At 40.2% G+C, this 13,698-nt stretch overlaps 1 protein-coding gene across 2 annotated transcripts in view; it reads left to right on the forward strand.

Moving 5' to 3' along the window:
• Positions 1-13,698, forward strand: part of MTHFD1 (methylenetetrahydrofolate dehydrogenase, cyclohydrolase and formyltetrahydrofolate synthetase 1) — an 86,616-nt gene that overhangs the window by 64,258 nt on the left and 8,660 nt on the right. For both annotated transcript variants that reach the window (XM_043986144.1, XM_043986145.1), the window contains 5 exons: positions 403-514; positions 628-767; positions 5,125-5,166; positions 7,791-7,891; positions 9,260-9,437. In XM_043986144.1, the coding sequence (XP_043842079.1) occupies positions 403-514; positions 628-767; positions 5,125-5,166; positions 7,791-7,891; positions 9,260-9,437 (573 nt within the window). The remainder of the gene's footprint in view (positions 1-402; positions 515-627; positions 768-5,124; positions 5,167-7,790; positions 7,892-9,259; positions 9,438-13,698) is intronic.

Raw genomic sequence — 13,698 nt, forward strand, 5'->3', positions numbered from 1 at the left:
ATCTAGTGCAGCCCCTTCTTTTTCGTGTGTGGTTTTTTTTGTGTGTGTGTGTGTGGTTTCCGGCCCCCCCTCCCCCCCGGCAATGGGGGTTAAGTGACTTGCCCAGGGTCACACAGCTAGTAAGTGTCAAGTCTCTGAGACCAGATTTAAACTCAGGTCCTCCTGAATCCAGGGCTAGTGCTTTTATACACTGCTTTACCTAGTTGCCCCGTAGCCCCTTTTTTTCTAGACAAAAAAGCAGGCACCAAGATGTCTTGTGACTTGCCCCGGTTGTCCAGGTAGCCAGCATCAGAGCAAAGATTTAAACTGGCTCCTCTGACATTCTGTTGTAATCCAGGTTCTCATCTCAAAATTAAGGTTAGAAGTATATCTCATTGTTGTCTTTTCATTTCATTTCCACAGGGGACCCCAGTATTTGTTCATGCTGGACCATTTGCCAATATTGCACATGGAAACTCCTCAATCATAGCTGACAGGATCGCATTGAAGCTTGTTGGCCCTGAAGGATTTGTAGGTAAGAGTTTGTTTAATTTTCAGAATAGAAAAGGTAAGCCACCCTAGCTTTTGAGTTTGTTATAAATTAGGCAACAGTGGAAAGGGGTTGAATTTACTCTTGCATTTTTGCAGTGACTGAAGCAGGATTTGGAGCAGACATTGGAATGGAAAAGTTTTTTGATATCAAATGCCGATATTCTGGTCTCCGTCCTCATGTAGTGGTACTTGTTGCCACCATCAGAGCTCTCAAAATGCATGGAGGAGGCCCCACTGTAAGTATTGAGATTCAGTGACATTTTTTATAAAAGAGTCACTCATTTAGCAAACACTTAAGTGCCTACTATGGAAAGAGTACTGCCCTAATAAGCGCTGCAGGTAAAGCGCCATACTCAAAGCATCATTGTAAGATAAAGCAATGAGAGGGCTAGTGCCTATTTCTGGTTGGATGTTTTCTTACCAAACCCTCATGATGAATAATTGAGAACAACATAGTTGAGTAAATGAAATTGTTTATTTAGGGGCTGCAGGGCATTTTGAAAGAGGGGAGGAGGAAATGCCCATTAGTAATTTGTGCATAAGGGAGCAAATGCAAGAGAAAATAGCATTATGTTAAATGAGACATGGGTTATTAAATTCCAAAGGAATGTTTTCTCCTCATTGTTAATGGTTTGTACAGAAGTGGATGTTGGTTCGCACTAAAACTGTTTCTTTAGTGAAATGGGAGAGATGGGAAAGTCCCAGAAATAAACTGGGAGTGGTATTTAGACCAGGTACAAACAAAATGAGAGACTTCATAGAAAAACAGCTTTGACCATCAACAGAATCTTATGTTCAGATGAGTAAAAGGACAGAGATGACAAAAAAAGATTACCTTTTCATAGTATACGAGTTCCTTACGAACAGTGTTCAACCAGAAAACCTCACTTGACTAGAGTTTGATGCCCTCCTAGGTGATTGTGATAAATGTGAAAAATCTCTTACCTGATGGTGTTTGAATCTGATTTCATAGACTGCTCTCCTAGAAAAAATTCCTATGCTTATCTTGCTGAATCTAAACTTTGATTTCTCTAGCCTAAGTGACTTGGTATAGTCATATGCTCACCCTTAAGACTGTTAGAATAAATCAGAAACCCTTCATTTATGCCCAGGCTATTCTCCTTGATTTCATTTTCTCAATAGCTGATAGGTATCACTAGCAGATCTAAGATCCAGGTGAGGAAGAAGAAATAATGTTTAGCAAGAAAGACAGACAGACATGCTGGGGAATGGCATAGTAACAATCACTGAAGACACCTCTCCTACAAGTTGCCTAGCCCAACTTTAAGAGAAAGTTCACAGAATTTCAGATTTGGAAGGGACCTCAGTGACCATATATCCCCACCCATATGTGAAAAGAGAAGACCCTCTACAATCCCTGACAAGTAAGTCATCCAAACCTGGCTTAGAGACCTCTACTGAAGGAAGAGGACACCTTTTTTTTTCTTTTTTAAAAAATCATAACACTTTTATTATTTTCCTGATACGTGTAAAGATAGTTTTTTCAATATTTGTTTTTATAAGATTTCTAGTTCCAAATTTTTCTCCCTCCCTTCCCTCTCCCCTTCCCAAGACAGACAAGCAGTGTGATACAGATGATATATGTTCAATCACGTGAAACATATTTCTGCATTAGTCGTGTTGTGAAAGAAGAATCAGAACAAAAGGGAAAAACCTTAAAAAACAAAAAAAAGTAGAAATAGTATGGTTCAATTTGCATCCTGATTCCACAGTTCTTTTTTTCTGGATGTGTAGAGTATTTTCCTTCATGAGTCCTTTGGAATTATTTTGGATCATTGTATTGCTGAGAAGAGTCAAGCCTATCACAGTTGACACAGTATCAACAATGTTGTTGTTGATACTGTGTACAATGAGAACAACTTCTAAGAGAGTTTATTCATAGTTAGGAAGTTTTCTCTGCATGGTCATTTCTACCTTCTGGGATTAAGCAGAAAAATATTAATCCCTTCAAATACTTGAAAATGGTTGGACCTTGGAGGCAGCTAGGTGGTGCAGTGGATAAAGCACAGGCCCTGGAGTCAGAAGGACCTGAGTTCAAATGTGGCCTCAGACACTTGACACTTACTAGCTGTGTGACCTTGGGCAAGTCACTTAACCCTCATTGCCCCGCAAAAGAAAAAAAGAAAATGGTTAGACTTTGTATTAAAGGGCTTAGTTTTGATCCCTTTCTTGCTATGTAATACTTGTGTCACCTTGGACATCACTCCCCTTGGTTTTCTAATCTACAAAGTGAGAAAGTTAGACTGAGTGAGCTCCATGATTGTAAATCTATGATTTTTATGTCTTTCCTAAGTTTTTTTCTTAAATAAACTAATTATCTGCAGTTCCTTCCACCTTGTACTAAGATTTCTAGTCTATTTCATATGTTAGAGTTAAAATTGTTTAATAGTACAACTTATCAAAAAGCTGTGGATTGAGATTTAAAAATTTTTTTTTCTAAGGCTTTCATGCATGGAATTCTGTACACATATGTATTTGTGCACACACATATGCATGTCTTATAGGCTGAATATTTAATTTTTATCCTTTAAGTCAATCTGTAAAAAATTGTGCTTTTTGAACATCTATAACGTGAAAGGTACTGTTCTTACAAAAGAATAAAAGTCTCCCTACCTCAAGTCTCTCCCTTATTCCAGTCCATTATCTTCCAAAAGAATAAGTCTGACCATGTCACCACTCCTGAAACACACATACACACCCCTTCTGTTTAGCATTATAAGCCCCAAATAACCTGGCCCCCTCCTACCTTTCTAGTGTTTTTGTTCCTTATGTTCCTCCCTACCATATGCTCTGTAATCCAGTAATATAGCCTCTTTGCTATTCCCAAATGAGATACCCTGTCTTCTTGGAAGCTAAGGGGTACAGTGGATAGTGGGCCAGGCCTGGAGTCAGGTAGGCTAACTTCCTGAATTAAAATTTGACGTCAGACACTTACTAGCTGTGTTACCCAAGGCAAGTCATTTAATCCTATTTGCCTCAGTTTCCTCATTTGTAAAATGTGCTGAAGAAAGAAATTGAAAATCACTCTGATTATCTTTGCCCCAAAAATTCCAAATAGAGTCACGAAGAGTCCATCAGACACGAATAAAAACAACTGAACATCAACAAAAACCGCATCTTCCAACATTTTTTTATCCTGTCTCTCTTGTTTGTGCCTTGTTTACATATTATCTTCCCCATTAGACTATAAACTCCTTGAAAGCAGGGCCTGGTTTTTGCCTTTCTTTGTATCCTCAGTGTTAGCACAGTGCTATGTGCTATAGTCTTAATAAATGCTTATTGACTTGTTGACTTGACAAGAAGATAAATATGACAGCGTTTAGAATTCACTTACACATCTTAAGGCAGTACAACCAGATAATTCTTTTTATATACCAAAATGTGCTAAAAAAATTTTTTTTAAGCAAAGTAAGGGTATCTTGATGCATGTTGATGACAGCTGTTACTAGTAGTGATCATTTGTTCTATCAAGAAAATGAACATCTTGATCATTTCGTTTTGGGACCTTAACCTTTGACTGGAGATGCCCTGTAGCCAAGACATCCCTCCTACCTCCTCACTGATTCTTGCATTTTTTTACTTATGTTTATTCTAAACACATGTTAATTTCTGTTTTAGTTCAGGCAGCTGATATGTTTGTGTTAGTCATACAGTACTGATACTTCTATCAGTAATTTCTATCAGGAAATGTCAAGCTTCTTCTATTTGCTTTTTTTCCCTGTGTCCTCAGATAGCTTAATGTAGTTGGGAAGATAAGGCATGTGTTGTTCACAGAGGGACATGGAACACAAAGTCTCCGTGTGCCAGTATGACCCACAGCCTCCCTTTCTGGTCATTCTTCCCCTACGCCCACTGGTTATGCCCTTGACTCCAGTCAGACTGGATCACTCAAAACCTTTCTTTTTCTTGCCTTGAGTGATGTCCTCTTCCTGTCAGTCACAGTCTTATCTTTCCATTTCCACCTCTTCCATTATAGTTTCCTTAATCTAGCCCATTGGTTTCGCTCTTGTGAACATATAACCAAACAATTCCATCTCATCATATTGTGTGATTCTTCATGCAGATGTGTCTTTGTCTTCCCAGCAAGACTGCATGTGTGTCACAGCAGACTTCATCATGTCTTGCTTGTGTTCCCCCATGGCTCTGGCTCAGTGCCTTAAACAGAAGAGGTGCTGTCCATTTATGCTTATCAGTGCTTATTTCAGCACTTTCCTACCTCTGACTTCAGTGGCGTATGTGCTCTTGTCATCACTTCTCTTTTCCTTAGATGTTCTTTTTGAGTTGATGTGGCCAAAAAATTGATTCTCCACTGACCAACCCCTTTGATGATTCTTCTCTCTGAACATATGGTTGCTGGGTTTGTACTAGAATGCAGGGCACCACCACACCATGGTGAGGCACAAGTGCCAAATAACTGAGAAAGCCACTAAAATGTTGTGGATTGGGAAATAAATGTCCTTAAGAGGAAGGACCTAGATCCAGATTAAAAAATAAAGTCACGTGTCGAAAATGCATCAGTTTATTGATGTTTGGTTTCTCTTTCTCTCCCTCTCTCTCCTCCTCCCCATCCAGGTCACTGCTGGAATACCTCTACCAAAGGAGTATATAGAAGAGGTAAATCTTAAGTATAAATGCTATCCTATCTATTTCTGGAAAGAGCTCTAAATTTGGAGGCAGATGACTCAAATTCAAATCCAGCTCTGGTACTTACTAGATGCACAACTGTAGCCATATTGCTCTACATCTCCGAGTCTCAGTTTGGTCATCGTAATAGCGCTCTCGGTCTCACAAGGCACGTTGAGAGGAAAGTGCTTTGTAAGGCATAAAATGCCATCTGAATGTGAAAATTGGTTATTATTTTTACTGTCAATGGTTTTAAGTGTATGAGTTACCTGTCATGGTCCTCCTCCATTTGGTGTGTGGGCTGATCCCAAGTGGAGTCCTTTAAAAATGTTAGATCTTGGGGGCAGCTGGGTGACACAGTGCATAAAGCACTCGGCCCTGGATTCAGGAGGACCTGAGTTCAAATCTGGCCTCAGACACTTGGCACTTACTAGCTGTGCGACCCTGGGCAAGTCACTTAGCCCTCATTGCACCCCACCCCCAAAAAGATCTTTTTAAAAGAAAATATATCCCTTTATAAATTTGAACTTATGGGCAAATAGGTGTAGATACAGTGCTGGGCCTGGAGTCAGGAAGACCTGAGTTCAAATTCTGGTTCAGATACTTACTGTCTGTGTATGACCCTGGGCAAGTCACTTAACCCTGGTTGCTTCAGTTTCCTCATCTGTAAAATAAGCTGGAGAAAGAAATGTAAACTACTCCAGTATCTTTGCCAAGAAAACCCCAAACCAGGGTCACAAAGAGTTGGACACAAATGAAATGACTGAACAATAAGATTTGGACAGAAAACACAAAAATAGGCATTTTTTAAAAATCCATCTGTGTTCATGATTATTTCCATTTCTAATATAAGAGAGACCTTCCGCCGCCCCCCCCCCCAAAAAAAGATTGCAAAGCGTAAACCTAACTGCAGTTTATATTTGTGTTAGCCACTTGCCTCTCAAAAACAATTTTTTTCTTTTCAAAAGCAAACTGGAATGTTTGTTTAGAAATGGTTTGTTTGAGAGGGCTGAGTAAGCTGTTGTCATAGGTCTTCAGTTCTTTGCATCCTAATGAGTTTCTGCAGTCAATTTTGTATCCCTATTCCATTTGGAACGTTGGAAATAGGCCACAGGAAAGCTGTTACAACATTGGGTCAATCTTAGAATGTTAAATTTGCCTTTTGTGGCTATTTGTAAATTTGAAGTGTAGGGAGTAAATTTGTGCCCTCCTGCTTCTCCACAGATTTCTTTCCTCAGTTACAGTGACCACCCTGGCCACTTCAGTTTGTCTTCATTAGCAAAACTCTGCACTTAAATCTTCATCCTCGGTCAATCTTGACAAACTAATTGTGTGCTCATGTATTTGAGGGAAGAAATATTCCAACCAAAATTTGATTTTTTTTTCTTACTTTTAAATTGTTTTCATTAAGTATGAGTGGCACTCTTCAGAAATGGAACCAAGGTGTGTAAAATTTATCATGTTACTGTAACCCAAGTCACTCTGAGGGACCTATGGTAGACATTGATTTAAAGGTGAAAGCACATGAAATTTCTTCAGGAAGCTTAAGTGTTATAACTGCCCATCTCTGCTTCTAGTCACATGCATGCATACATGTGTGTTACAATATAATGTGAGTATTATGTATATTATACATAACATACATACAATATAGATATATACACACATATAATAGGGGCTAGGGTTTTGTTTTGTTTTGGCAGGGCAGTGAGGGTTAAGTAACTTGCCCAAGGTCACACAGCTCAGCTCATAAGTGTCAAGTGTCTGAGGCCAGATTTGAATCCAGGCCCGGTGCTTTATCCATTGTGCCACGTAGCTGCCCCTATACACACATATATTTGTAAGCAAGTTTTTTAAAAAGTTTAAATGGTGATAATAAATACATATGGGCAGCTGGGTGACACAAAAGATACTGGGCCTGGTGTCAGGAAGACCTAAGTTCAGATTTTGCCTCAGACACTTACTAGCTGTGTGACCCTGGGCAAGTCACTTAGTCGTGATTGCCTCTGTTTCCTCATCTATAAAATGAGCTAGAGAAGGAATGGCAAACCACTCCAGTATCTTTGCTAAGAAAACCCAAAACGGGGTGGTGAAGAGCTGGACAAGAGTGAAACGACTTAACAACAAATAAACATATATATGACCATGTGTTTCAAGGAAGAAAGTTTCAATTTTCACTTGAGTATTATGGACTTACATAAAATTTATCTTAGAATCCTTAAGACCAGTTGAAATTAAGAATAAAGGACTTTGGTTGTAAATTGACCTACAAAAAAACCATCTGTTATTTTCCTTGTTGGACATCAGGGCAACTTGCTTTGTTTCTGGGGTGATAGTTGTACAATGAGGCACTTTTTTTTTTTTTTTGCTTTTCTTTGAGGGGGTTTTGGCGGAGCAATGAGGGTTATGTGACTTACCCAGGGTCACACAGCTAGTAAGTGTCAATTGTCTGAGGCTGGATTTGAACTCAGGTCCTCCTGAATTCAGGGCTGGTGCTTTATCCACTGCACCACCTAGCTGCCCCCCAATGAGGCACTTTTAAAGAGGGAAGCTTTGCTACTTCAACAGTACTTTTATTGCCTTCATAAAACATTTTTCACTCTTAACTTTTACAGAACCTGGAGCTGTTGGAAAAAGGCTTTTGCAACTTGGGGAAACAAATTCAAAATGCCAGGATATTTGGCATTCCAGTAGTAGTGGCTGTCAATGCATTCAAGTAAGTGGAGAGAGATGTCAATGAAGAAAGAGATAGTTGCCAGGTGTGGTAGCACACAACTGTAATTCCCAACTGGTGGATCTTGAGCTCAGGAGTGAGCTATAAGTAGGCTAAGCCAATGTCCTCATAAGTGTGAATATGGTGAGCCTCTGGACCACGTCAAAGCCCCCCTGCTGATCACTAGTGAGGTCCGGCCTGTGAGTAGTCCCTGCAAGTCCAGACCAGTCAACATGGGTGAACCCAGATTAAAAATAAACAAAAATTCATCACGAATACCTGAAAGCCCTTAAAAAAACAAACAAACAAACAAAAACCCAGAGTTGCCTTAATGTTAATAGAGTTATTTGAATGACTATAAAATGGGACTGATGATACTTGCATTAAAGATCTCACAGGGCTGAAATGTGAGTTGTTGCTATGTGATCAGGCTGTTTGGGGGGTCTTCACTGTCAGTTTTATTGGATATGATTTGACTCTCCCAGAAGGACCTGACTGCCATTTTTGGGTACAAATACTCTTTTCAGCACCAGCAGATTGGCGTGACTTCAGGAGAGTTGATATATCCTGCCTTGGGTCATAGTGGGGTTATTAGAATGTCTTCATAATAACAATTCTTCATTTTCCAACAAAGTCAAGTATAATATCTGCCCAAATGAAAGAGAATAGAAGACAAGGGTGTAGAACCGCCGACCCTAGTGTTTAGACAAGAATGAACAACCCACCTTAAAGTGTACGGATTAATTACATTTTGTTTCTAAGTCTTCCTATCACCAGGCTCCAGGGAGGGAGTGGTTTGCTTCCCCCCACCCCTGCATTGGAATTATACAGAACCTTTTCTCTGCAGAGCTAAATTTCTCCCAGTGAATGGAAAAGGTGAAATCTATTGTCTTAGCTAAAGCTCTAAGAAAGAATTTAGCTATAAAGTTGTCCCTTTGTATTAGTGATGTGGGGGAAGGAGTGATGCTCCTGTGTTATTACCTGTCAGTCCCCAATTCAGTCTTTAAATGAATATTCAAGTGCTGACACAATGCCTAGTACCAGAGGGCCCTTCCAACACTAGATCTGCTGTAGGGTCATATGACTTAGTGTTTGTCATATTTCACAGAAGGTACTTGGCTTTTGTCATTTCCAAGTCTGTGTCATAGGTCTCTACTATATTTAGTAGCAATTAATCCCTTTTAATAATTTTCATCTAGTAGTCAGTCAGCAAGCATTTATAAAGAGCCAGGCACTATGCCAAACACCGGGAAAACAGAAAAACTATCTCTGCCCTCGAGAAGCTCACATTCTAAAGAACAGACAAGTCTAACCTGCATAAAGATGACCGTAGATATGTCTGAACATGGTGGCTGTGTGCTGTCTCTACAGGACTGATACTGAAGCAGAAGTGGAGCTGATTGTCCGTCTGGCTAAGGAAGCTGGAGCCTTTGACGCTGTGAAATGCACCCACTGGGCAGAAGGAGGGAAGGGAGCTGTTGCCCTTGCTCACGCTGTCCAGAGAGCATCGCAGGCACCAAGTCACTTCCAGCTCCTCTATGACGTGGAGGTGAGCAGGGTCTCTTCACGATTGACTGACCCACTGGACTCTCTGCTGGGTGCTCTGCTGCATTCTCTCTGTTTTCACTCTACCACCTCCAAGAACTTAGGTACTATAGCATCATTATGCAGATGACCCAGAAGGGTGGTAAGAGTATTAGTTAGGAGTATTGTGCTAATTTCCTACCATGACCCCTATGTGTACCAGGCTAGTCCCTGTTCCATAGACACAAACTGTATCCCCGACTTCCAGCCTGCCGTCTTGTAAATGTACTCTGCTGAACAGCTACTACCAGAACTAGAACTACTAGAACAGTAATTCAGCAGGTCGGTCTGGTGTATCAGTTGTGCCTTTGAAGGGCATTCTGTTCTTCACATAGTCCATTGGAATAGGGGTCCTCTCACATAGAGTCACATTTAGAGCTCTATCTTTTGTACTCAGTAAGACCTTTGGGCCTAATGTGCCATCCGTACACTGGCAGACAGAATGAGTAGCTGTGTCCAAATAAGGTCAGCTTGAAGAATAGAATGCTTTTTTTTTTTTCTTTCCCCACCACCTTAACCTGAGAAGGAATTGTGTACTTTTCAGTTCACCTCCTGATTTATCTGTATCTCAAATGGTTCAGTGAAACCCTCAGGTGCAAAACAGAATTCCCTCCACAGAATCTGATCACTTTTGACATTAGTGAGTAAATTAAATTTGCTCAGACCCAGCAACCGTGTTCTTGTAGCATAAGCCCTATAATGAAATAAGCTTAATTCACAGAGTGGTTTGTTTTTAATCCTGGGTTCTGGATATTTCATGATATTACTGGACATAAAACAAGACCAATAATCTGCAACTTGTTTTGAAACATAAGAATGTTGTTTCAGTTCTGCATAGATCTTAGAGCTGTATTTTTGGTGCTGGTGCTGGTGGTATTAATTTTCAGTACCATGGGCTTTGAAGTATGATACTTGTGTAGGACATTTTGGTAGAAGAAACCAAGTTGAGAGTTCAGAAATTCTTTTTTCTTTTTTACTTGTACTTCCTTTTTCCATTGAATGTGGTAATCAACATCTTTTGTGTCATTAAACTTAGAGAATAGTAACTGATAACTATGGGTGTGGTAATGAGGTGAAGGGAATTGCAAGGATCCTTTGGCCTCTCAATCATTAGTTAACCAGTTGGTTTTTTTCCTAAATCCTCTCTAGACATCTGGGTCTCTGTTTGTCTTGTTTTGACCATACTTCATTAAAACTGCTACTTCGTTCAGAAATGTCTTCATTGAATATACAATTTAATACCATGCATTCAACCTTTTATCGAGATACTACCATGAGACTCATCTGTTTTAATGACATTTCTGTATCTTGGGATACAAGTACAAAGAATGAAGCAGTCCCTACCTTGTAGTGAGCTTACATTCTAATGGGGACCACAAGAAGTACATTTCAAAATACATACAGCACAAATATGAATACCTACATTATATATACATACATACATATACACACACACATATACATGCTTGCATATGGACATAGTTACATTAAATACAAGGTTGTTTGGGAGGGGCGACACTGCAGAAGATGGATGGTGTCTGATTTACACCTTAAAAGGAAGAGAGGTGGGGGCAGCTAGATGGCGCAGTGGATAGAGCACCGGCCCTGGAGTCAGGAGTACCTGAGTTCAAATCCGGCCTCAGACACTTAACACTTACTAGCTATGTGACCCTGGGCAAGTCACTTAACCCCAATTGCCTCACTAAAAAAAAAAAAGGAAGAGAGGTACATTTAGGAGGTGAAGGTAAGGAGGGAGGCATGGGACACAGCCTGGGCAAAGGCATGGAGACAGGAAATGGAGTGTCATGTGTGAAGAACAGAGAAAAAGGTCACTTGGGCTGGATCACAGAGGATGGGAATGGAGAATAATGTCCAATAAAGCTGGAAACATATAACCTACCTTTCCTGATTGTATAGGGTTTTAAAATCTAAACAGACATTTATATTTTATTCTAGAAGCCATTTTTGGTACACTGGAAAAGAGCACTGGATTTAGAGTCAGGAGAACTGGGTTTAAGGCCTAGCTCTGCCAAATGACCGTGGACAAGGCAGTTAATCCCTCTGTGCTTCCATGTCTTCATCTGTAACATAAGGGGGATGAACTAGATTTCTGAGGCTAATTTATAATCCTATTAAGACATTAATGGGAAATAGGGTCATTGACCTGAGATTTTATTTAGTAAACAGGACCCGTGGAAAGTATTGATTTTGTTTTTCTTTTGTTTTGTTTTTTGTTGTTTTTTGTTGGTTTGGTTTGGTTTTTGTTTGAATGTGTGTTGTTTTTTAATTTTAATTTTTCTCAATTACATGTAAAGATATTTCTGAGTTCCAAATTTTTCTCCCACCTTCCCTTCCCTCCCCCCTCCCAAGGCCAGCAAGCAGTTTGATATAGGTTATATATTATAATCTTGTTAAACATATTTCCACATTAAACAGAATCAAAGGGGAGGGGGGAACACAAGAAAGTGAAAAAGAAAAAACTCATTTGAGAGGCATGGCAGAGATAGAATCAACAAGGATTTAGTGACTAATTAAATGTGGGAGATGAGAAGGAAGGAGTTGAAAATAACTAAGAGAGGGGTAGCTAGGTGGCGCAGTGGGATAAAGCACCAGCCCTGGATTCAAGAGGACCTGAGTTCAAATCCAGTCTCAGACACTTGACACTTACTAGCATTGTAATCCAGGGCAAGTCACTTAACCCTCATTGCCCCACCAAAAAAAAAAAAAAAAGAATTAAGAGATCTCTCCTGGGCAACTAGGAGGATGTTATTAAGCAGAGGTAAGAAAAAAATGAGAGGAGTCTCAAGGTGTATAGTTTAGGATATGTTAGGCTTGAAATACTTGGGTTAGTAGTAAATCCAGGTGAAGCTGGTGGGGGAGGGAAGAGTGAGGAGTCAAGGATAACACCTAGGTTGTGGGCTTGGGTGACTGAGAACAGTTTTGAACATGATGAATATAAGATGTCAACAAGGCATCTCATTTGAGATGTCCAAGAGGCAAGTGGAAATGCAAGTCTGAAGGTTAAAGCTGGTTAGGGCTGAAGTGTCAGAGGCTTCAGAGAGGTCAAGAAGGATGAGGATTGAGAAAAAGTTAGTAGGTTCATTATTAAGACATCATTGTTGACTTTGGAGAGAGCAATTTTGGTTGACTTCAGAAGCCAGACTATAAAGAGTTAAGAGAGTGAAAGGAACAGAAAAAGAAGCACTAATTGTAGATAGCCTTCTCAAGGAAAAACAAAGTGGAATAGAGATAGGGTCATAGCTAGCAGGGATGGGAGGGAGACATGGGCATGTTTGTAAACAGTAGAGAAGAAGCCAGTAGACAGAAGAATTGAAGATAAATAAGTGGGTGTGGATGATATAGGGATGCAATCTGCTGGAGAAGATGAGAAGCAATAAAATCACTTGAAGTTTGTCTTGGCAGGGAGCAAGGCCCCTTCTTCATTTGAGATGGACTAAAGGAGAGGCCTCTGAGTGATGTGAAAGGAGGAGGGGAAAAGAGGGAGCTTTTGGAAAATGATCTGGGGTTTTTTTTATTTTTTAAGGAAAATATGAGACAGAGGTCTCAACTTAGGAAGGTAAGGAGAAGGGAGCCATGGAAGACAGGTTTGAGGAAGGGTAAAAAGTATAGAAAAGTTACTGTGGTGAGTCTTTAGGAATAAAGGATAGTAAAAATTGTCTTGCTGTCGTAAGAGCTCAGTTGAAATGTGATCTAAGTTTGTAGTGGACCCAGTCAGCAGAGTTTTGTGATTTTTCTCCAGCATCTGAATAGGAGAAAGTCTTGGATAGTGGGAATAATCCAAGGCTGAGGTTTGTCAAGGCAAGATCAGGGAACAAGGGCCTCCAGCAAACACAGCAGTGTAGAGTGGAACTGGTTCATCAAGGGGTCATAATGAAGAAAGGAGGAGAGTGTAACCAACACAGGGGTTGGGGATTGGAGTGAAGATGAAGAACAGGGTTGGGCTTACATGGGAGAGGGAGAGGTGGAATGACAACAGATGTCATCAGATATGGGAGTTTTGGGGTTTAGGATCATGGAAGTGGAATTGTTGGTAATGGCAAAATAAGATCTTTGTGTATAGTTGTGGAGCTGGGAGGAGGAGGGTGTACATTGATATGAAGGCAGGAGGGAAAGACAGAGCCAGGCAGTGAACTCGTTGACAAAAGAAGATATGAGGGGAAATACAGCCAGTGCTGGAAAGGGCGGTCAGGGTATCTGTGTCATCA

The sequence above is a fragment of the Dromiciops gliroides genome, chromosome 2 (genome assembly GCF_019393635.1).
Source record: "Dromiciops gliroides isolate mDroGli1 chromosome 2, mDroGli1.pri, whole genome shotgun sequence".
In the NCBI taxonomy this organism is placed as follows: Eukaryota; Metazoa; Chordata; class Mammalia; order Microbiotheria; family Microbiotheriidae; genus Dromiciops; species Dromiciops gliroides.